General features: G+C 42.0%; 1 protein-coding gene across 1 annotated transcript in view; it reads left to right on the top strand.

Annotated features, from left to right (window-relative positions):
• Positions 1-11922, top strand: part of LOC124023121 (CD209 antigen-like protein E) — a 14342-nt gene extending 2420 nt beyond the window's left edge. Inside the window, exons 2-5 of the mRNA XM_046337653.1 lie at positions 3908-4009; positions 5379-5575; positions 8488-8600; positions 11775-11922. Of these exons, the coding sequence (XP_046193609.1) occupies positions 3908-4009; positions 5379-5575; positions 8488-8600; positions 11775-11922 (560 nt within the window). The remainder of the gene's footprint in view (positions 1-3907; positions 4010-5378; positions 5576-8487; positions 8601-11774) is intronic.
• The last annotated feature ends 10578 nt before the right edge of the window (positions 11923-22500 follow it).

Consider the following 22500-nt stretch of genomic DNA (forward strand, 5'->3'; position numbering starts at 1 on the left):
GTAGAGGTATCATTGACCTGTGTACAGACAGATACCAGTAGAGGTATCATTGACCTGTGTACAGACAGATACCAGTAGAGGTATCATTGACCTGTGCACAGACAGACACCAGTAGAGGTATCATTGACCTGTGTACAGACAGATACCAGTAGAGGTATCATTGACCTGTGTACAGACAGATACCAGTAGAGGTATCATTGACCTGTGTACAGACAGAGACCAGTAGAGGTATCATTGACCTGTGTACAGACAGATACCAGTAGAGGTATCATTGACCTGTGTACAGACAGATACCAGTCCCGTAAGAACCGAAACCAGTTACTGAGCTGAGAGAGACCAGTTACAGAGAAAGAGTGACCAGCTGCAAAACGAGAGAGACCAGTTAGAGGAGCGTTACATTACCCTGACTAAAGAAAGGGACCGGTTTAGTGACAGGGTCAGTCTGTCAGTTTGTTCATACTCTAGGTTCTGAGAGAGAGGTCAGTCTGTCAGTTTGTTCATACTCTAGGTTCTGAGAGAGAGGTCAGTCTAACTCTGTGTTGTTCATATTCTAGGTTCTGAGAGAGTGATCAGTCTAACTCTGTGTTGTTCATATTCTAGGTTCTGAGAGAGTGATCAGTCTAACTCTGTGTTGTTCATATTCTAGGTTCTGAGAGAGTGATCAGTCTAACTCTGTGTTGTTCATATTCTAGGTTCTGAGAGAGTGATCAGTCTAACTCTGTGTTGTTCATATTCTAGGTTCTGAGAGAGTGATCAGTCTAACTCTGTGTTGTTCATACTGCAGGTTCTGAGATAGTGGTCAGTCTAACTCTGTGCTGTTCATACTCTAGGTTCTGAGAGAGTAATCAGTCTAACTCTGTGTTGTTCATACTCTAGGTTCTGAGAGTGAGGTCAGTCTAACTCTGTGTTGTTCATACTCTAGGTTCTGAGAGAGAGGTCAGTCGAACTCTGTGTTGTTCATACTGTAGGTTCTGAGAGAGTGGCCAGTCTACCTCTGTGTTGTTCATATTCTAGGTTCTGAGAGAGTGGTCAGTCAAACTCTGTGTTGTTCATATTCTAGGTTCTGAGAGAGTGGTCAGTCTAACTCTGTGTTGTTCATACTCTAGGTTTTGAGAGAGTGGTCAGTCTAACTCTGTGTTGTTCATACTCTAGGTTCTTAGAGAGTGGTCAGTCTAACTCTGTGTTGTTCATACTCTAGGTTCTTAGAGAGTGGTCAGTCTAACTCTGTGTTGTTCATACTCTAGGTTCTTAGAGAGTGGTCAGTCTAACTGTGTTGTTCATACTCTGGGTTCTGAGAGAGTGATCAGTCTAACTCTGTGTTGTTCATACTCTAGGTTTTGAGAGAGTGGTCAGTCTAACTCTGTGTTGTTCATACTCTAGGTTTTGAGAGAGTGGTCAGTCTAACTCTGTGTTGTTCATACTCTAGGTTCTTAGAGAGTGGTCAGTCTAACTCTGTGTTGTTCATACTCTAGGTTCTTAGAGAGTGGTCAGTCTAACTCTGTGTTGTTCATACTCTAGGTTCTTAGAGAGTGGTCAGTCTAACTGTGTTGTTCATACTCTGGGTTCTGAGAGAGTGATCAGTCTAACTCTGTGTTGTTCATACTCTAGGTTTTGAGAGAGTGGTCAGTCTAACTCTGTGTTGTTCATACTCTAGGTTTTGAGAGAGTGGTCAGTCTAACTCTGTGTTGTTCATACTCTAGGTTCTTAGAGAGTGGTCAGTCTAACTCTGTGTTGTTCATACTCTAGGTTCTTAGAGAGTGGTCAGTCTAACTGTGTTGTTCATACTCTGGGTTCTGAGAGAGTGGCCAGTATATTTCTGTTGTTTCTACTGCAGGTATTGGAGGAGTGGAGGCCCTTATGGTGGTGGAGTGGAGAACTGTGTGGTGATACCTTACTGGTCATCAGGCCAAGGAGAATGGTGGGACTATCAGTGTTCATATCCACACTACTGGATCTGTGAAAAAGGCTCTTTGTAGGTACTGCTGTTGAAGGAACTCTTTACTGTATCTGAAGAATGATCATATATGTTGGTAGAATGGCTGTACAAATGAAAAGTTGGAGAGAAAGGCATGTGCACACACACACACACACACACACACACACACACACACACACACACACACACACACACACACACACACACACACACACACACACACACACACACACACACACACACACACACACACACACACACAAAACAAAACAAATTAGGAACATATAACTCAAGCTGTTGTCAATGTTAAAATGTACAGTTCATTATGTATCATTTCTTGTAGACTGTACACATCTCTCTCTCTCTAGCTCTTTTTATTAGCAACATGTCATGTGACTTCCATGACATTTTTTTCATTATCAATTATTATAAATAACTTTTATAATAAGAAGAACAAAGGCACAGATTAATAAATAAAGGAAAAATGTCCTCTGAGTTCTACCAGCTTCCTGATTGAATGTGAGTCACAAAGTGCGAGCCATAATTTCACATCCTTACGAACAATGTCACATATAGTTATTGCGAAATATGACATCTTGCTTGGAAGTGATTGGATACTTAAAACATTCTTTCAACTGCAGTGCACCACAGACAGACAACAGAGACACCAATGGAGACGCATATCAGAGCAACTACTCAACTACTAGTCACTGAAGTTAGAATCATACAGTAGATATTACCATTAGGAGTCAGGTAGAAAGGTAATCATTAGTAAGTAAATACTGTTAGTACAAGTAACTTAGAATCATAGATATTACAATAGAGGCCAGTCAGACTGAATTAGTTGATTCATTGATTGATTGGTTTAATCATTGATATCCGGTACAGTTAGTTAAGATGGCCGACTACGTCAACAAACAGGTGATTGAATTGAATGAAGTTTCTGAAGAAAACCAGAACAGATTAACGAGGAGCGTGAAGACTGAGAACCATCTCTCAGGTAAGAACTAAGTATTCTAAGTATCTTAGTGTCTCACACAGGAGCTGAGGCACGCAGGCAGGTCTGCACGTACAAACTGAACGCATTCACACACTATAAAAACACTTGTACATTTGTATTGTTCTGTCTTCTGGGTGGTTCAGTTAGAATGGAGCAGGGTGTTCAAAACCTGCTGGGGTCACGTACACGAAAATGTATCAATTCAATGTATTTTTTTACAACTATTTAAATAAGATTGATGATAACGGTTTTTTAGAAACAACACAGTGGACACGCCGCCAATGTTTTTGGTAAACAGCAGGGGCTGGAAAAAATGTAACCACTCTCAAATTCATAGAGAGAGCTACAGTATGTCTGCAAGGAGTGACCATTCACGATAAAAATGATAGTTTGAACCATGAGGCTACATACACAGTGTTTGTTTACAAATCCATAGTTTATCATTTTATGGTAAAACAAGTTTATATTTGGGTTCTGATGGGGCTAGACAGTTAAGCTCATGAGGTATTTCTCAGTTACATTTTTAAAGAATCAAATAGGTAAATATCATTCATTTAAATTGATGTTAAAAAAATGGATATAGCAATCGCAGATCTACTCTTTAAATCATGCTTAAGCTATATTGTGTCATTTCTACATACAGCAGCTTCCTGGTAATCAGAGTTGAGATAAACCACACTCTTGAGCAAACGGTTGCTGCCAACCCTCCATTGGGGGAAAACCAATGACACATTCGAAATGTTTGGTTCTCAGAATTAGTTAGGGACGTGGGAAGATGTGTGTTATGTTTTAATCTGAATCATTAATGATGATGATTGTGTGTGTGTGTGTGTGTGTGTGTGTGTGTGTGTGTGTGTGTGTGTGTGTGTGTGTGTGTGTGTGTGTGTGTGTGTGTGTGTGTGTGTGTGTGTGTGTGTGTGTGTGTGTGTGTGTGTGTGTGTGTGTGTGTGTGCGCGATTGTTTCTCTGCAGATGGAAGACTAAGACTCTACAGGCTGGCTGCTGGGTGTTTAGGAGTGCTGTGTGTTCTACAAGTCACTCTCAACATCTCCCTGAGACTGGCTTTCGGTGAGTGTATTGTTATCTAATCATTACACTATATCAGAGTCCCAAATGACACACTATTAGCGCTCTGGTCTAAAGTAATGCACTCTATAGGAAACAGAGCGCCATTTGGGAACCTGTTCCATGTGGGACCCTATTTCATGTTAATGTGTTCATTTTGACCAGGGCCCAAAGGACAGATATGTATGTCATTGTCACACCATAGTTCTGTTCTCACAAAGCAAGTAACACATTTCAGACTTACAGAAGTTACATAGCTTGTGGGACCAGTAGTTTGACAATATGTTTGAGAAACACACAAAGAACGACAACACCACAACCGTTATCTCCCAAATAGCACCCTATCCTCTTTTAAAGGGCACTACTTTTGACCAGGGTACATAGGGCTTTGGTCCTCGGTACTGCACTATAGAAGGAATAGGGTGTCATTTGGGTGTCATCACATGCAGGAACTTCTTTGTTTTTCAGCAGGCTCTAACGAAGAGAGGAACCAGTTAGAGGCCTGTTACAACACCCTGGCTACAGAAAGGGACAGGTTGAGTGGCATGGTCAGTGTTCTGACCTATGATAAGGTGATTCTGCAGAAGAGGCTCTCTGGGTGTGGTAAGTTGTCAAGTCAGTCACTTGGGCTGCGTCCCCATTCTCTACCTTTCCTTCTCCTGAAGTGTGCACTTGTAGTGTGCACTCGGACACTGGCAGTGTTCTGATTTTCTAACTTTCTCCAGAAGTGTGCACATTTCAGTCATACATTTAAATGCATTGGATTGGTGTAAGCACGGCTAGAAGGAGTTTTCACCATATTCCTTTAAATCCATGAGTGAGAGTGTATGAGTGTACACTTCGGGAGAAGGGTATAGCATCGGAATTTAACCCCTGTGGGCAGCCTCGTTATGAATTTACTAGCAGTTAATTACGATGTTAGAATATGTTGTTCCATAAAGTATAATGTATTTCTCTGACGGAGCTAAACAGTTGTTGGAAAATCTGAAAAAGCTGACGGGAAGGAAACCTGTCCCAATAACCTCTCCTTTCTCCAGCAGTGTGCACTTGTTCACTTCCCTTCCTGGATTTAAAAAGACATGACAGGTATATGGGAATTCCCTCTAGCGCCCATGCCTACACCAACCAAATGCTTTTAGATTTCAGGAGAAAGAAGAGTTTACTGGAACGCAACCCAGACCTGAATATTTAAAAACAATATGGTGGACGCTGTGTGTGTGTGTGTGTGTGTGTGTGTGTGTGTGTGTGTGTGTGTGTGTGTGTGTGTGTGTGTGTGTGTGTGTGTGTGTGTGTGTGTGTGTGTGTGTGTGTGTGTGTGTGTGTGTGTGTGTGTGTGTGTGTGTGTGTGTGTGTGTGTGTGTGTGTGTGTTGTCTGTAGGTACTGGAAGAGGGGTGGAAGGGAGATACATGGCAGTTCCAACGAGGTGGTCTATGTTGAGGTGTCCTAAAGGATGGAGGATGTTGGGATCCAGCTGCTACTTCCTTTCTACTGGGATGAAAACCTGGCAGGAGAGCAGACTGGACTGTTTTGAGAGAGGAGCAGACCTGGTGATCATAAACAGTGAAGAGGAAAAGGTGAGAGAGAAAGAGAGAGAGAGAGAAGAGAGTAGAGCGAGGGAGAAAGCGAGGGAGAAAGTGAGGGAGACAAGAGAGGAGAGCGAGGGAGAAAGCAAGTCATGATGTTGAGAATGTTTTTATTTAATTAACCTCACTGGGGAGAATTGTACATGAGCAAATGTATGAATATGTTAACAAACAGGATCGAATGTATGACTTTCAGTCTGGTTTTAGACAAACATACTCCACTGATTCATGTCTATTTTACTTGACTTCATCAGGAAAGAGATTGATGAGGGAAATCTGTGTGGAATGGTACCGCTTGACCTACAGAAGGCCTTTGATACAGTCAACCACTGTCTCCTAATCTCCAAACTGGAGGCACTGGGGTTAAGCAGTATCCCTCTAGGCTGGGTAAAGTCCTATTTATCAGGAGGTAGTAGAGGTTAATGGTTCACTGTCTCGGGCAAAACCAATGAGCCTCTGCTGTTTTTATTGTTTAATGATATGAAAGATGCTTGTTCTTGCCGTCTTTTTCTTTATGAGGATGACTCTACACTACTGGTGTCTCACAAAAGTTAAACTATGTTGGAGAGCATACTTAACACAAAGCTCACTAACATTAGCAAATGGCTTGGAGATACAGTGCCTTGCGAAAGTATTCGGCCCCCTTGAACTTTGCAACCTTTTGCCACATTTACAGGCTTCAAACATAAAGATATAAAACTGTATTTTTTTGTGAAGAATCAACAACAAGTGGGACACAATCATGAAGTGGAACGACATTTATTGGATATTTCAAACTTTTTTAACAAATCAAAAACTGAAAAATTGGGCGTGCAAAATTATTCAGCCCCTTTACTTTCAGTGCAGCAAACTCTCTCCAGAAGTTCAGTGAGGATCTCTGAATGATCCAATGTTGACCTAAATGACTAATGATGATAAATACAATCCACCTGTGTGTAATCAAGTCTCCATATAAATGCACCTGCACTGTGATAGTCTCAGAGGTCCGTTAAAAGCGCAGAGAGCATCATGAAGAACAAGGAACACACCAGGCAGGTCCGAGATACTGTTATGAAGAAGTTTAAAGCCGGATTTGGATACAAAAAGATTTCCCAAGCTTTAAACATCCCAAGGAGCACTGTGCAAGCGATAATATTGAAATGGAAGGAGTATCAGACCACTGCAAATCTACCAAGACCTGGCCGTCCCTCTAAACGTTCAGCTCATACAAGGAGAAGACTGATCAGAGATGCAGCCAAGAGGCCCATGATCACTGTGGATGAACTGCAGAGATCTACAGCTGAGGTGGGAGACTTTGTCAATAGGACAACAATCAGTCGTATATTGCACAAATCTGGCCTTTATGGAAGAGTGGCAAGAAGAAAGACATTTCTTAAAACTATCCATAAAAAGTGTCGTTTAAAGTTTGCCACAAGCCACCTGGGAGACACACCAAACATGTGGAAGAAGGTGCTCTGGTCAGATGAAAGCAAAATTGAACTTTTTGGTAACAATGCAAAACGTTATGTTTGGCGTAAAAGCAACACAGCTCATCACCTTGAACACACCATCCCCACTGTCAAACATGGTGGTGGCAGCATCATGGTTTGGGCCTGCTTTTCTTCAGCAGGGACAGGGAAGATGGTTAAAATTGATGGAAAGATGGATGGAGCCAAATACAGGACCATTCTGGAAGAAAACCTGATGGAGTCTGCAAAAGACCTGAGACTGGGACAGAGATTTGTCTTCCAACAAGACAATGATCCAAAACATAAAGCAAAATCTACAATGGAATCGTTCAAAAATAAACATATCCAGGTGTTAGAATGGCCAAGTCAAAGTCCAGACCTGAATCCAATCGAGAATCTGTGGAAAGAACTGAAAACTGCTGTTCACAAATGCTCTCCATCCAACCTCACTGAGCTCGAGCTGTTTTGCAAGGAGGAATGGGAAAAAATGTCAGTCTCTCGATGTGCAAAACTGATAGAGACATACCCCAAGCGACTTACAGCTGTAATCGCAGCAAAAGGTGGCGCTACAAAGTATTAACTTAAGGGGGCTGAATAATTTTTCACTTTTGGATTTCTTAAAAAAGTTTGAAATATCCAATAAATGTCGTTCCACTTCATGATTGTGTCCCACTTGTTGTTGATTCTTTACAAAAAAATACAGTTTTATATCTTTATGTTTGAAGCCTGAAATGTGGCAAAAGGTCGCAAAGTTCAAGGGGGCCGAATACTTTCGCAAGGCACTGTAACAAGCTATCTCTGCAATTAGGGAAAACTGAAGCAATTATTTTTGGATCCAGGCGTAAATTGTGTAGGTTGTCTGAAATCAGAGTGGAGTTTGGGGGTGAGGTGCTGACTACTAAAACCTCTGTTAGCTACTTGGGATGTATCCTTGATGGAAGCTTGGATGGTGTGAGCATGGCCAATAAGGTGCTAGGGAAGGTTAATGCCAGGACTAAGTTTTTGGCTAGAATGTCCAAGCTGCTTGATAAGGACTCCATGAAAGTGCTAGCTACTGCCCTCATTCAATGCAATTTTGACTATGCTTGTACTTCCTTGTTTGGGGGCTTATCTAAACTTATGTAGGGGAAGTTCAAGATAGCCCAGAATAAGTTGATCAGGGTAGTATTGAAGGTGAGTCCACGTACTCACATAGGCAGGAGCTGCTTTCAGGAACTAAACTGGCTGCCTGTTGAGGCTCGGGTGTCCCAGATGAGACTAAGTTTGGTTTACAGGAGTATTTATGGTCCTGCACCCAGATATTTAAGTGATTACATTCCTCGTGTTAGGGATGCACACAATCACAGCACCAGATTAGGTATTAATGTGCTTGTATGGCTTTTAAGTTTTATGTGTGCTTGTTTTTTTTAAATGGTCGAAATAATAAACTAAACTAAACTAAACTAACCATAACAGAAGTTGTTGTACCAGCTGGATGGTGATGCAGATCTCCTGGTCTGGATTGGTCTGACTGACTCCGTTAATGAGGGGACCTGGAAATGGGTGGACGGCACACCACTGACCACATCGTAAGAGAAATTACTACTTTTATAATACGGCTCTAACATCTGGATAGCATTTAGGATGATGTTTCTACCACAGTATCTGACAGTGTCTGACATTTTCACCTGTGTGTCTAATGTGTGTCCTGTCCTCAGTGGAATGCATAAACAACATTTGGGGAGTTTGCCACACCAAGATTTAAATGCTAAAATCGTCACTGGACAGCATGGCCAATTTATTTACCATTTTCTGGCCCATGGTGTTGCGAGTGAATGTTTATCTTTTTAAGCTTGGAAAAGAAAACATTTCAGACAGATGTTTAAATCCTTAAACCACACACCCTCTCCACCGAATATCTGGCAGGGGAAGCAAAATAGTGATTGCTTTGCAATGTTTGCAGTTAGCCAATGATTCCTTCCAAACCACTCATTGTTCAATTTGCGATTTCCAACTTGTTTTGTAATGTTTATGTCCAATGGCCAATGAGCACTGATACGTTTCATTTATAATTTCTGTTCATATGACAAGGATTTAAAAGGATTTGCCAGTAGATTGTGGACATGATTCATGAGCATGACTGCTTGTCTAGATTGCTAGCTAAGATTTTGAAAGTAACATGATCAGTCCAATCAAAGCTACAGTGTATTCGTAAAGTATTCAGACCACTTGACTTTTTCCACATTTTGTTACGTTGCAGCCTTATTCTAAAATGGATCAAATGAAAACAAATCTTCATCAATATGCACACAATACCCCATCATGACAAAGTGAAACAAATGTATTACACATAAACAACTGAAATACATTATTTACATAAGTATTCAGACCCTTTGCTATGAGACTCGAAATTGAGCTCAGGTGCATCCTGTTTCCATTGTTCATCCTTGAGATGTTTCTACTACTTAATTGGAGACCACCTGTGGTCAATTCAAATTATTGGATTTGATTTGGAAAGGCACACACCTGTCTATATAAGGTCCCACAGTTGAGAGTGCATGTCAGAGCAAAAACCAAGCCATGAGGTCAAAGGAATTATTAGAACTCCCAGACAGCATTGTGTCGAGGAACAGATCTGGGGAAGGGTACCAAAACATTTCTGCGGCGCTGAAGGTCCCCAAGAACACAGTGGCCTCCATCATTCTTAAATGGATTAAGTTTAGAACCACCAAGACTCTTCCTAGAGCTGGCCGCCCGGCCAAACTGAGCAATCGGGGGAGAAGGGCCTTGGTCAGGGAGGTGACCAAGTACCCAATGGTCACTCTGACAGAGCTCCATAGTTCCTCTTTTGAAGCTTCCAGAAAGACAATCATCTCTGCAGCGCTCCACCAATCAGGCCGTTAGTTGACAGTTCATGTCATAGCGAAAATCAAGCCGTGAGGTCGAAGGAATTGTCCATAGAGCTCTGGGACAGAATTCTGTCAAGGCACAGATCTGGGGAAGGGTAGAAAGCTATTTCTGCAGTATTGAAGGTCCCCAAGAACACTGTGACCTCGCTCATTCTTAAATGGAAGAAGTTTGGAAGCACCAAGACACTTGCTAGAGCTGGCCGCCTGGCCAAACAGAGAAATAAGGGGAGATGGTCCTTGGTCAGGAAAGTGAAGAAAGTGAAGAACCCGATGGTCACTCTCACAGAGCTATGGAGTTCCTATGTGGAGATGGGAGAACCTTCCAGAAGGACAACTATCTCTGCAGCACTCCACCAATCAGGCCTTTATGGTAGAGTGGCCAGACGGAAGCCACTCCTCAGTAAAAGGAACATGACAGCCCACTTGGAGTTTGCCAAAAGGCACCTAAAGGATTTTCTCGGACCACGAGAAACAAGATTCTCTGATGAAACCAAGATTGAATGCCAAGCGTCATGTCTGGAGGAAGCCTGGCACCATCGCTACGGTGAAGCATGGTGGTGGCAGCATCATGCCGTGGGGATGTTTTTCAGCAGCTCGGACTGAGAGACTAGCCAGGATCGAGGTAAAAAGGAACAGTGCAAAGTACAGACAGATCCTTGTTGAAAACCTGCTCCAGAGAGCTCAGTACTTCAGAATGGGGCTAAGGTTCACCTTCCAACAGGACAACGAACCTAAGGACACAGCCAAGATAACGTAGGAGTGGCTTTGTGACAAGTCTCTGAATGTCCTTGAGTGGCCCAGCCAGAGCCCGGATTTGAACCCGATCTAACATCTCTGGAGAGACCTGAAAATTGCTGTGCAGTGACACTCCCCATCCAACCTGACAGAGCTTGAGAAGATCTGCAGAGAACAATGGGAGAAACTTCCCAAATACAGGTGTGCCAAGCTTGTAGCTTCATAAACAGTCTGAATTCTTAAGTAAATGTAATATTTCCATTTTTAAAATTTTATACATTTGGAAATATTTCTAAAAAGCTGTTTCTTTCTTTGTCATTATGCGGTAAATTCAATAGATTAATGAGGGGAAAAAAACTATTTAATCAGTTTTAGAATAATGCTTTAACGTAACTAAATGTAGAAAAAGTCAAGAGGTCTGATTACTTTCAGAATGCAATTTATAACGTGATTTGATGTCATTTCATCTGTGGGAAATGGCCTTGAGTCTTCTTGATGGGATCTTCTAATGTAAATCTACAGCAGCACCCAAGGGGGCTTGAACTGCCTAGCTCTCCCTGTAGATTCTGCTGTGACGTAGTCTCCCCATTAGTAACAGAACACTGAGCCAATCACAGCACAACTAAAGAACTCTACCAACCCGAACGCCCTGTATATTCTGAAAACACCCCCACAGAAAGCACTAAGCAAGGCTGAAACACCTGCATTTTGGAGCTGTCTTACTCAAGAAAACAAAAAGTAAAAAACTTTGGAGGGAGGGACCTTGGATATTCTCTCCCAATGCGTTTTGAGAATGAGGTGAGGAGAGAGGACAGAAGGAATTGAGGGAAGGTGAATTCAGAAAGAACCAAGGGGTGCATTCAAATATTCTATATTTTCTCCAGAAGTGTGCACTTGTTCACTTCCATTTATGGATTCGAAAGGAAATCACCAGTATATGGTAATAATTCCCTCTAGCCCACATGCCTACACCGATACAATGCCTTTATATTTGTGGGAAGTAGTGGATGAAAGGATGAAAGGAGAGATCATTGGAACGCAACACAGATCTGAATATTAGAAAACTAACATGGTGGACTCTATGTGTGTGTGTGTGTTATGTGTGTGTGTTATCTGTAGGTACTGGAAGAGTGGTAAGCCGGACTATGGTGGTACCAACAACAAGGATTGTGTCGAGGTCTACCATCGGGACAACGTTTTGGCCAACTGGAACGATGCACCATGCAACCGCATGCTGCACTGGATCTGTGAGAAATTACAGGAATAGCTCAAATAGCACAACGTTTAGGGTCACTTAGAAATGTCCTTGTTTTTGATAGAAAATAAAATGTTTTGTCTATTAAAATGAAATAAAATTGATCAGTAATACAGTGTAGACATTGTTAATGTTGTAAATGACTACTGTAGCTGGAAACGGCAGATTTCTTATGGAATATCTATAGTCGTGGACAAAAGTTTTGAGTATGACACAAATATTAATTTTCATCAAGTTTGCTGCTTCAGTGTCTTTAGATATTTTTGTCAGATGTTACTAGACCACAAGTTCTCAATGGGATTAAGGTCTGGGGAGTTTCCTGGCCATGGACTCAAAATATCGATGTTTTGTTCCCTGAGCCACTTAGTTATCACTTTTGCCTTATGGCAAGGTGCTCCATCATGCTGGAAAAGGCATTGTTCGTCACCAAACTGTTCCTGGATGGTTGGGAGAAGTTGCTCTCGGAGGATGTGTTGGTAACATTCTTTATTCATGGCTGGGTTCTTATGCAAAATTGTGAGTGAACTCACTCCCTTGGCTGAGAAGCAACCCCACACATGAATGGTGTCAGGATGCTTTACTGTTGGCATGACACAGGACTGATGGTAGGGCTCACCTTGTCTTCTCCGGACAAGCTTTTTTCCAGATGACCCAAACTATAGGAAGTCCAGCAAACCCGGAGTCACCTCTTCACTGTTGACATTGAGACTGGTGTTTTGCGGGTACTATTTAATGAAGCTGCCAGTTGAGGACTTGTGTGGTGTCTGTTTCTCAAACTAGACACTCTAATGTACTTGTCCTCTTGCTCAGTTTTGCACCGGGGCCTCCCACTCCTCATTCTATTCTAGTTAGAACCAGTTTGTCCTGTTCTGTGCTTTTCTTTCAAAAACAATTACATTTCTAAATGACACCAAACTTTTGAACGGCAGTGTACATATAGGTCAAATACACATCTTGTTTAAATGTGTTTATTATTTCATTACCTACAAATGTTTGATGTACATTAACATGTGAAATTAACTGTGAGCACATTTACATGGTACCTGACATTATCTTTCTTGCTTTCACCTTTAGAATCAGTCACAATACTGTATCAGTTTCAGCTTTGTCCTTTTCCCTCTAAACAGTTTATTAATTAAGTATTACTTCTATGAAATTATGAAATGGAATGAAATGGCATTGCTTCTATGAAATTAAAAATATGAGGATATTGTGTTGTGTTCTGTGTATTGGCCATAGAGACTATAACACATTAACATTTAAACTTAGGTTAACAGAAAGAAGAAAACATTAAGGTAATATGTAAAGTTTTAGCTTTGCTTTCGGACTAACCTGAAAAAAACATGTGCAAACTCTACACTTGGTGCCAATGCTTAGCTAGTCTTACTAACAATATTTCTGGTCTGATATAAATCATTGTTTTCACACTGACCACATGAATTAAGTACAGCCCTCCTCCTGCCCTACATTTGATGACAGCCTTATGGGGCCTGGTCAAAATTAGTGCACTAAATAAGGAATATGGTGCTATTTGGGATACACATTTGCCTCTCCCCAAGCATGACATAGAAAAGAAACAAAACCATCCTCAATTGCTCACCTATTCAATACAATGCATTGTTACCTGTTGAGGTAACTTGGTGGTGTGAATAATTAATTAACCATACTGGTCAAAATAATTAGTTCATTAAAGAGGGGGAAAATGCTGTTTATCTGGCTAAAAAATAAGTTGGTATGACATCTTTGCACACTCATGGCATTCTCTCAACCAGCTTCACCTAGAATGTTATTCCAACAGTCTTGAAGGAGTTCCCACATATGCTGAGCACTTGTTGGCTGCTTTTCCTCCACTCTGTGGTCCAACTCATCCCAAAACATCTCAATTTGGTTGAGGTCGGGGGATTGTGGAGGCCAGGTAATCTGATGCAGCACTCCATCACTCTTCATCTTGGTCAAAAAGCCCTTACACAGCCTGGAGGTGGGTTGGGTCACTGTCCTGTTGAAAAACAAAGGATAGTCCCACTAAGCGCAAAGCAGATGGGATGGCGTATCGCTGCAGAATGTTGTGGTCGCCATGCTGGTTAAATGAGCCTTGAATTCTTAATAAATCACAGACAGTGTAACTAGCAGAGCACCCCCACACCATCACACCTCCTCCTCCATGCTCCACGGTGGGAACCACACATGCAGAAATCATCTGTGTCTCTGCGTCTCAAAGACACAGTGATTGAAACCAAAAATCTAAAATTTGGACTTATCAGACCAAACGCTAGATTTCCACTGCTCGTGTTTCCTGGCCCAAGCAAGTCTCTTCTTACTATTGGTGTCCTTTAGTAGTGGTTTCTTTGCAGCAATTTGACCAAGAAGGCCTGATTCACACAGTCTCCTCTGAACAGTTGATGTTGAGATGTGTGTTACTTTAACTCTGTGAAGCATTTACTAGGGCTACAAATTCTGAGGCTGGTAACTAATAAACGTATCCTCTGAAACAGAGGTTATTTTGGGTCTTTCTTTCCTGTGTCGGTCCTCATGAGAGCCAGTTTCATCATAGCGCTTGATGGTTTATGCAACTGCACTTTAAAGAAGCTAATAATCCTCTGTGGCTAAGTCATGCTCCCTGGTGAAGTATGTTTAATGATTTTATTTAGACAGGAGTAATTATATAATTTTGGCGACACATACATTTCGCCTTAGGGCAATCCAGCATCTTAAAACAGTGTACTGTGCACCCGTCAATTGTCCTTTCCTATTGGCAAGATGCTGAAACCAGAGACATGTATACAATAACGAGATGCCCTATCAATGGGAGTCTTGTCCCAAAGGTGACTGCATATTGTTCCCATAGAAACACATTGGGATTTTACTGGACATATTTTGGCGAGAGTGAGCCCTCTCGCTTTGCGTCTTCCTCTCTGTTGAAACTATGTCACCAGAGAAAGCAACCTATTGAGCGAAACAGCAGCCCTCTACATGCAGCCCGTGTATCCGATGCTGTCTGGTCAGAAATCGTATGACATTCCATACTCTTTTGGTCCAGACAGCATCAGATACATGGCTACACACACCGAGACAGAGTGGTGCTGTTTTGCTCTTTAACCGAGATTGATGCGTCTTTCGGTTGGCACGCATCTCGGTCAAATAAATGATCAATATTTCAATATTTTATTTGGATGGGTAAGGAGGTGCGGTAGGGCTGGATATGCCCCCTAAAACACTGCACACAACCACGGCCCTGATACAAATCTGTCAATTTAAGCTAAAGATATATGTGTTGCATTGGTTAGAGCTGTAACCAGTCATTATTGAGCACAGTGCTCATTCGTCTAGCAGTAACTGAAGGTAGAGCTGTAACCAGTCATTGTTGAGCAGAGTGCTCATTACTCTATAGCACAGTGGTTCAGTAAGTTGTAGGTATTACAGGGTGCTGCATTACAGGGTGCTCGATTCCAAGATGGCGTAGCAGTGAAGACTTGTTTGTTCATCCTCTCGTGTACTTTTGTATTTTTCATATTTTTTTGTATATATATATGTCAATCTCTTTCCGATTTTTAATTCGATTATACCTTCCGGTAACCTGCCTCACCCAATGTGATAGGGAATCGCTATTATTTTTAATTTTAGAACACATTCAAGAACCTCCAGAAGCTAACCAGCTAATAAGCTACAGGCTATTTAGTCATTGTTAGCCACTGCTAGCTGCTTTTACCTTCTGCACAGATACCAGCCCTGTTTTTAGCCTGGATAATACTTGCCAGTCTACCAGTATTGGACTGTCTCTCCACAACAATGCCAGATTCCTGCCGTAATCGCTGGACCACTAATTCTGATCTTCACAGCTAGTTTGCAGTTAGCTATTTCACAGCTGGCAGCTAGATAGATCACAGCTAGCTTGCACTCACCGTGGCACCCAGTACCGAAGCTATCCCTGAGGCCTACCTCCCGGCCTACTCAGCTGTTCACCCGAACCCCACTCATACACGGCTAGAGCCCAATACACCACCGGATCCTTGCTCTAAACTCTGGACCTTGGCACCGGATCACTGCTGCTACCGATTGGCTATAGTGGTTCCACGAAGCTAGCACCAGTTAGCCGTGAGCCAGGCGCATCTCCCGGCTAGCAAACTAAATTCTACAATATCTCTTTCGCCATCTGGCTTGGATCCTCTGTCGACACAGCGCACCGCCACGACTGTTCTGCCGATGAATAATCCATCCGCTGTGCCTTCAACCGGCCTCCGTCGGAGCAGACGCTCCTACTAGCCCCGGGCTACTAACTTTAAACGCCATGTCGCCCGCGTCCATCTACTGCTGCCCCCTGGACACTATGATTACTTGGCTACATAGCTGATGCCTGCTGGACTGTCCATTAATCACGGTACTCCATTCTGTTTATTTATTTTTTATCAGTCAGCTCCAGCCGCGAACTCAGGCTCTGTGTGTAGGTAATCCGTCCCTCTCTGCCTAGTCATCGCCATTTTACCTGCTGTTGTTGTGTTAGCTGATTAGCTGTTGTTGTCTCACCTGTTGTTTTAGCTAGCTCTCCCAATCAACACCTGCAATTACTTTATGCCTAGCTGTTTGTCTCTCTCAAATGTCAATATGCATTGTATACTGTTGCTCAAGTTAGTTATCATTGTTTTAGTTTACAAATGGAGCCCCTAGCTCCACTATTCATACCGCTGATACCTCCTTTGTCCCACCTCCCACACATGTGGTGACCTCACCCATTACAACCAGCATGTCCAGAGATACAACCTCTCTTATCATCACCCAGTGCCTGGGCTTACCTCCGCTGTACCAGCACCCCACCATACCCCTGTCTGAGCATTATGCCCTGAATATATTCTACCACGCCCAGAAATCTGCTCCTTTTATTCTTTGTCCCCAACGCTCTAGGTGTCCAGTTTTGATAGCCTTTAGCCGCACCCTCATCCTACTCCTCCTCTGTTTCGCGGGTGATGTGGAGGTAAACCCAGGCCCTGCATGTCCCCAGGCATCCTCATTTGTTGACTTCTGTGATCGAAAAAGCCTTGGTTTCATGCATGTCAACATCAGAAGCCTCCTCCCTAAGTTTGTTTTACTCACTGCTTTAGCACACTCTGCCAACCCTGATGTCCTTGGCGTGTCTGAATCCTGGCTTAGGAAGGCCACCAAAAATTCTGAGATTTCCATACCCAACTATAACATTTTCCATCAAGATAGAACTGCCAAATGGGGAGGAGTTGCAGTCTTCTGCAGAGATAGCCTGCAAAGTAATGTCATACTTTCCAGGTCCATACCCAAACAGTTTGAACTACTAATTAAAAAATTACTCTCTCCAGAAATAAGTCTCTCACTTTGGCCGCCTGCTACTGACCCCCCTCAGCTCCGAGCTCTGCCCTGGACACCATTTGTGAATTGATCGCCCCCCATCTAGCTTCAGAGTTTGTTCTGTTAGGTGACCTAAACTGGGATATGCTTAACACCCCGGCAGTCATACAATCTAAAATAGATTCCCTCAATCTCACACAAATCATCAAGAAACCCACCAGGTACAACCCTAAATCTGTAAACAAGGGCACCCTCATAGATCACTGACCATCTCGAATCCCACCGTACCTTCTCCGCTGTGCAATCTGGTTTCCGAGCCGGTCACGGTTGCGCCTCAACCACACTCAAGGAACTAAACAATATCATAACTGCCATCGGTTATGGCCAAAGCTTTCGACTTTCGACTTTCGTCAATCATCATATTCTTATCGGCAGACTCGGCAGACTCAGTAGACTCGGTTTTTCTAATGACTGCCTTGCCTGGTTCACCAACTACTTTGCAGACAGAGTTCAGTGTGTCAAATCAGAGGGCATGTTGTCCGGTCCTCTGGCAGTTTCTATGGGGGTACCACAGGGTTCAATTCTCGGGCCAACTCTTTTCTCTGTATATATCAATGATGTTGCTCTTGCTGCGGGCTATTCCCTGATCCACCTCTACGCAGACGACACCATTCTGTATACCTCTGGCCCGTCTGGCCCTTCCTTGGACACTGTGCTATCTAACCTCCAAACGAGCTTCAATGCCATACAACACTCCTTCCGTGGCGTCCAACTGCTCTTAAACACTAGTAAAACCAAATGCATGCTTTTCAACCGTTCGCTACCTGCACCCGCACGCCCGACTAGCATCACCACCCTGGATGGTTCCGACCTAGAATATGTGGACATCTATAAGTACCTAGGTGTCTGCCTAGACTGTAAACTCTCCTTTCAGACTCATATCAAACATCTCCAATCTAAAATCAAATCTAGAGTTGGCTTTCTATTTCACAACAAAGCCTCCTTCACTCACGCCGCAAACTTACCCTAGTAAAACTGACTATCCTACCGATCCTCGACTTTGGTGATGTCATCTACAAAATAGCTTCCAATACTCTACTCAGCAAACTGGATGCAGTTTATCACAGTGCCATCCGTTTTGTTACTAAAGCACCTTATACCACCCACCACTGCGACCTGTATGCTCGTCGATTGGCCCTCTCTACATATTCGTCGCCAGACCCTCTGGCTCCAGGTCATCTACAAGTCCATGCTAGGTAATGCTCCGCCTTATCTCAGTTCACTGGTCACGATGGCAACACCCACCTGTAGCACGCGCTCCAGCAGGTGTATCTCACTGATCATCCCTAAAGCCAACACCTCATTTGGCCACCTTTCCTTCCAGTTCTCTGCTGCCTGTGACTGGAACGAATTGCAAAAATCGCTGAAGTTGGAGATATATCTCCCTCACCAACTTTTAAACATCTGCTCTCTGAGCAGCTATCCGATCGCTGCAGCTGTACATAGTCCATCGGTAAATAGCCCACCCATTTTATCTACCTCATCTCCATACTGGTCCTTCTGTAGCTCAGTTGGTAGAGCATGGCGCTTGTAACGCCAGGGTAGTGGGTTCGATTCCCGGGACCACCCATACGTAGAATGTATGCACACATGACTGTAAGTCGCTTTGGATAAAAGCGTCTGCTAAATGGCATATATTACTGTTTTTATTTATTTACTTTTCTGCTCTTTTGCACACCAGTATCTCTACCTGCACATGACCATCTGATCATTTATCACTCCAGTGTTAATCTGCTAAATTGTAATTATTCGCCTACCTCCTCATGCCTTTTGCACACAATGGATATAGACTCTTTCTTTTGATTTGTTTTTTTTTCTACTGTGTTATTGTAATGTGAACATTACACTCACAAAAGTTTCAAAGGAAGAGAGACATTTCAAATGTCACATTACGTACCGTGTTATAACAAAGTACAAAAGGTAAAATAAATAAACATAAATGTAGGTTGTATTTACAATGGTGTTTGTTCTTCACTGGTTGCCCTTTTCTCTTGACAACAGGTCGCAAATCTTGCTGCTAAAAGCCATGTTAAGAAACACAGAGAATATTGCAGTTATGTGAGTCCCGTTGGTAGCAAATCCTCGATCAGAGGTCATCCATCTTATTATCAAGTGGCTGTACATTAGCCAATAGAATGGAGGGAAGAGTTGCCTGGTTTCCCCTTCTCCTTAATCTCACAGGACTCCCCATGTCTTGCTCTGTATCACCAGCGTTTCTTCTTGTGAACCATGACATAACATAAACTATAAAAGTATCTCGCGTGAACATACACCATAAACAATGAACAATTACACACAAAGACAATATGGGGAACACAGGACTAAATACATGTAGATTGATTGGGGAATGAAAACCAGGTGTGTATTGAACAAGAAAAAAACAAATGAACATATGAAAAATGGAGCGGCGCTGGCTAGAAAGCCAGTGACGTTGATGAAATCACACATTCACATTCTCTCAAGCCTCATTCTGAACAGTGCTATTTCTTCATTTCTCAAATGAAAAACCTCAACCAATTTCTAAACACTGTTGACATAGTAGGAACTGCAAGAAAGTCCCTTAGAAATCTGGATTCACAATGAAATCCCATTGAAAAGAGAGTGGTTTGTCCTCTGGGTTTCGCCTGCCAAATAAGTTCTGTTACAGTCACAGATGTGATTCAAACAGTTTTAGAAACTTCAGAGTGTTTTCTATACAAATCTACTAATAATATGCATATCTTAGTTTCTGGGCATGAGTAGCAGGCAGTTTAATTTGGGCACGCTTTTCATCCAAAATTCCGAATGCTGCCCCCTATCCTAGAGAAGTTAAGGATTTAAGGATGGAATGGAGATAAGCACAGGCAAAATCCTAGAGTAAAACCTGTTTTCCACCAGACATTGGCAAATGAAATCACCTTTCAGCAAGATGTCACGTTCGTTGAATGGGGGAGACCAATGCGCAGCGTGATGTGAATACATTCTTCTATTTATTAACGAAGAAACACTAAACAAACTTTACAAAACAACCAAACGAACGTGAAGCTATATATGAACAAGTGCAGACACAGTCAACTAACCATAGACATACAAAACCCCTAGACAGGAAGAAAAACACATACATCACCCATGTCACACCCTGACCTAACCAAAATAATAAAGAAAACAAAGAATACTAAGGTCAGGGCGTGACACAAGACAATAACCTAAAACACAATGCCAATGCCGACACTGGAGTTCCTAACCAAGAAGGCAGTGAATGTTCCTAGTTTTGAAAGTTTTGATTTAAATCTGCTTGAAAATGTATGGCAAGACCAAAAAATACACAGACACACACACACAGACACACACACAGACACACAAACACATTTTTGGATAAAGATGCAGACAGAAGTCCCACACACACCTCTGAATAACTCTTCACACTGATGTCACACACAGACAGCTTAGATACAATTAAAGGGCCCCTATATGTCCATTGGTTACTTGTTGTCATGCAGCTATCATGTTATATCACTCTGTTTAGAATATCCTATCATGTTTAACTTCCTGAGTGGAGATGATTGGATACTTGTATATATCAATGTTAGTGGACAACAGACAAAGATCAGAGAGGAACCTGGTGGAGATGCACATCAGAGCAACTACTCAAATACTAGTCACTGAAGTTAGAATCATGCAGTAGATATTACCATTAGGAGTCAGTTCGAAAGGTAATCATACAATAGATATTACCATTAGGAGTCAGTTAGAAAGGTAATCATACAGTAGATATTACCATCAGGAGTCAGGTAGAAAGGTAGATATTACCATTAGGAGACAGTTAGAAAGGTAGATATTACCATTAGGAGTCAGTTAGAAAGGTAGATATTACCATTAGGAGTCAGTTAGAAAGGTAGATATTACCATTAGGAGACAGTTAGAAAGGTAGATATTACCATTAGGAGTCAGTTAGAAAGGTAGATATTACCATTAGGAGACAGTTAGAAAGGTAGATATTACCATTAGGAGTCAGTTAGAAAGGTAGATATTACCATTAGGAGTCAGTTAGAAAGGTAGATATTACCATTAGGAGTCAGTTAGAAAGGTAATCATACAGTAGATATTACCATTAGGAGTCAGTTAGAAAGGTAGATATTACCATTAGGAGACCGTTAGAAAGGTAATCATACAGTAGATATTACCATTAGGAGTCAGTTAGAAAGGTAGATATCACCATTAGGAGACCGTTAGAAAGGTAGATATTACCATTAGGAGTCAGTTAGAAAGGTAATCATACTGTTAGTTAAGATGGATGACTGAGTCAACAGACAGGTTATTGCATTAAACAATGTTTTTGAAGAAAACCAGAATACAGCAATGAGGAGAGTGAAGAGTGAGACCCATTGCTCAGGTAAGAACTAAGAAATCACACACACACACACACACACACACACACACACACACACACACACACACACACACACACACACACACACACACACACACACACACACACACACACACACACACACACACACACACACACACACACACACACACACACACACAAACAATGTATGAAAACAAGTATATATTTAGGGTTCTGATGTGGTACAACAGTTAATAAAGAAACTCATGAGGCATTTATAAATTATATTGTTCAAGAATCAATCGGGATATATCATAAATGTTTAAGACAAAAAATGTATGTACCAACTGCTGATTTCACTTTAAATATGCAAATAGATGCTTCTTGTTTTTTATATATTTAGGACTAGAGTATTACTTGTCAGCCATTCTAAACCTGGCTGCAGCTCTTTGTTAAGTGGTGCAGTGTTTTCCCTTGCTGTGGTAGCTGCCTTGTATAATGTTGAATCATCAGCATACACTGACACACAGGCTTTACTCAGTGCTAGTGGTAGGTCATTAGTAAAAATAAAACAAAGTGAAGGGCCTAGAAAGCTGCTCTGGAGTATCCCAGACTACCTGGATTATGTTAGAGAGGCTTCCAATAAGATAAACAGAAGGTAAATGAAGTCCCCTGTATGTATTCAACATGTTCATTAGTGATATAGAGCTATAAGAGACATTTATAATGAGGTTGATGTGTCTGGTGTATATGAGTGGAATTTAAATGAGATATTTACCTTCTTTGTTGGATATTTAACAATTATTTACTTAACAAACAGTAAGATATTTCTGTCCTGCTAATGTTGTGTTTCATGTCCTCCACTCTAGCACCCTGCAGCTTATCTGGGT

This window comes from Oncorhynchus gorbuscha, unplaced genomic scaffold (assembly GCF_021184085.1).
Source record: "Oncorhynchus gorbuscha isolate QuinsamMale2020 ecotype Even-year unplaced genomic scaffold, OgorEven_v1.0 Un_scaffold_1495, whole genome shotgun sequence".
NCBI lineage: Eukaryota > Metazoa > Chordata > Actinopteri > Salmoniformes > Salmonidae > Oncorhynchus > Oncorhynchus gorbuscha.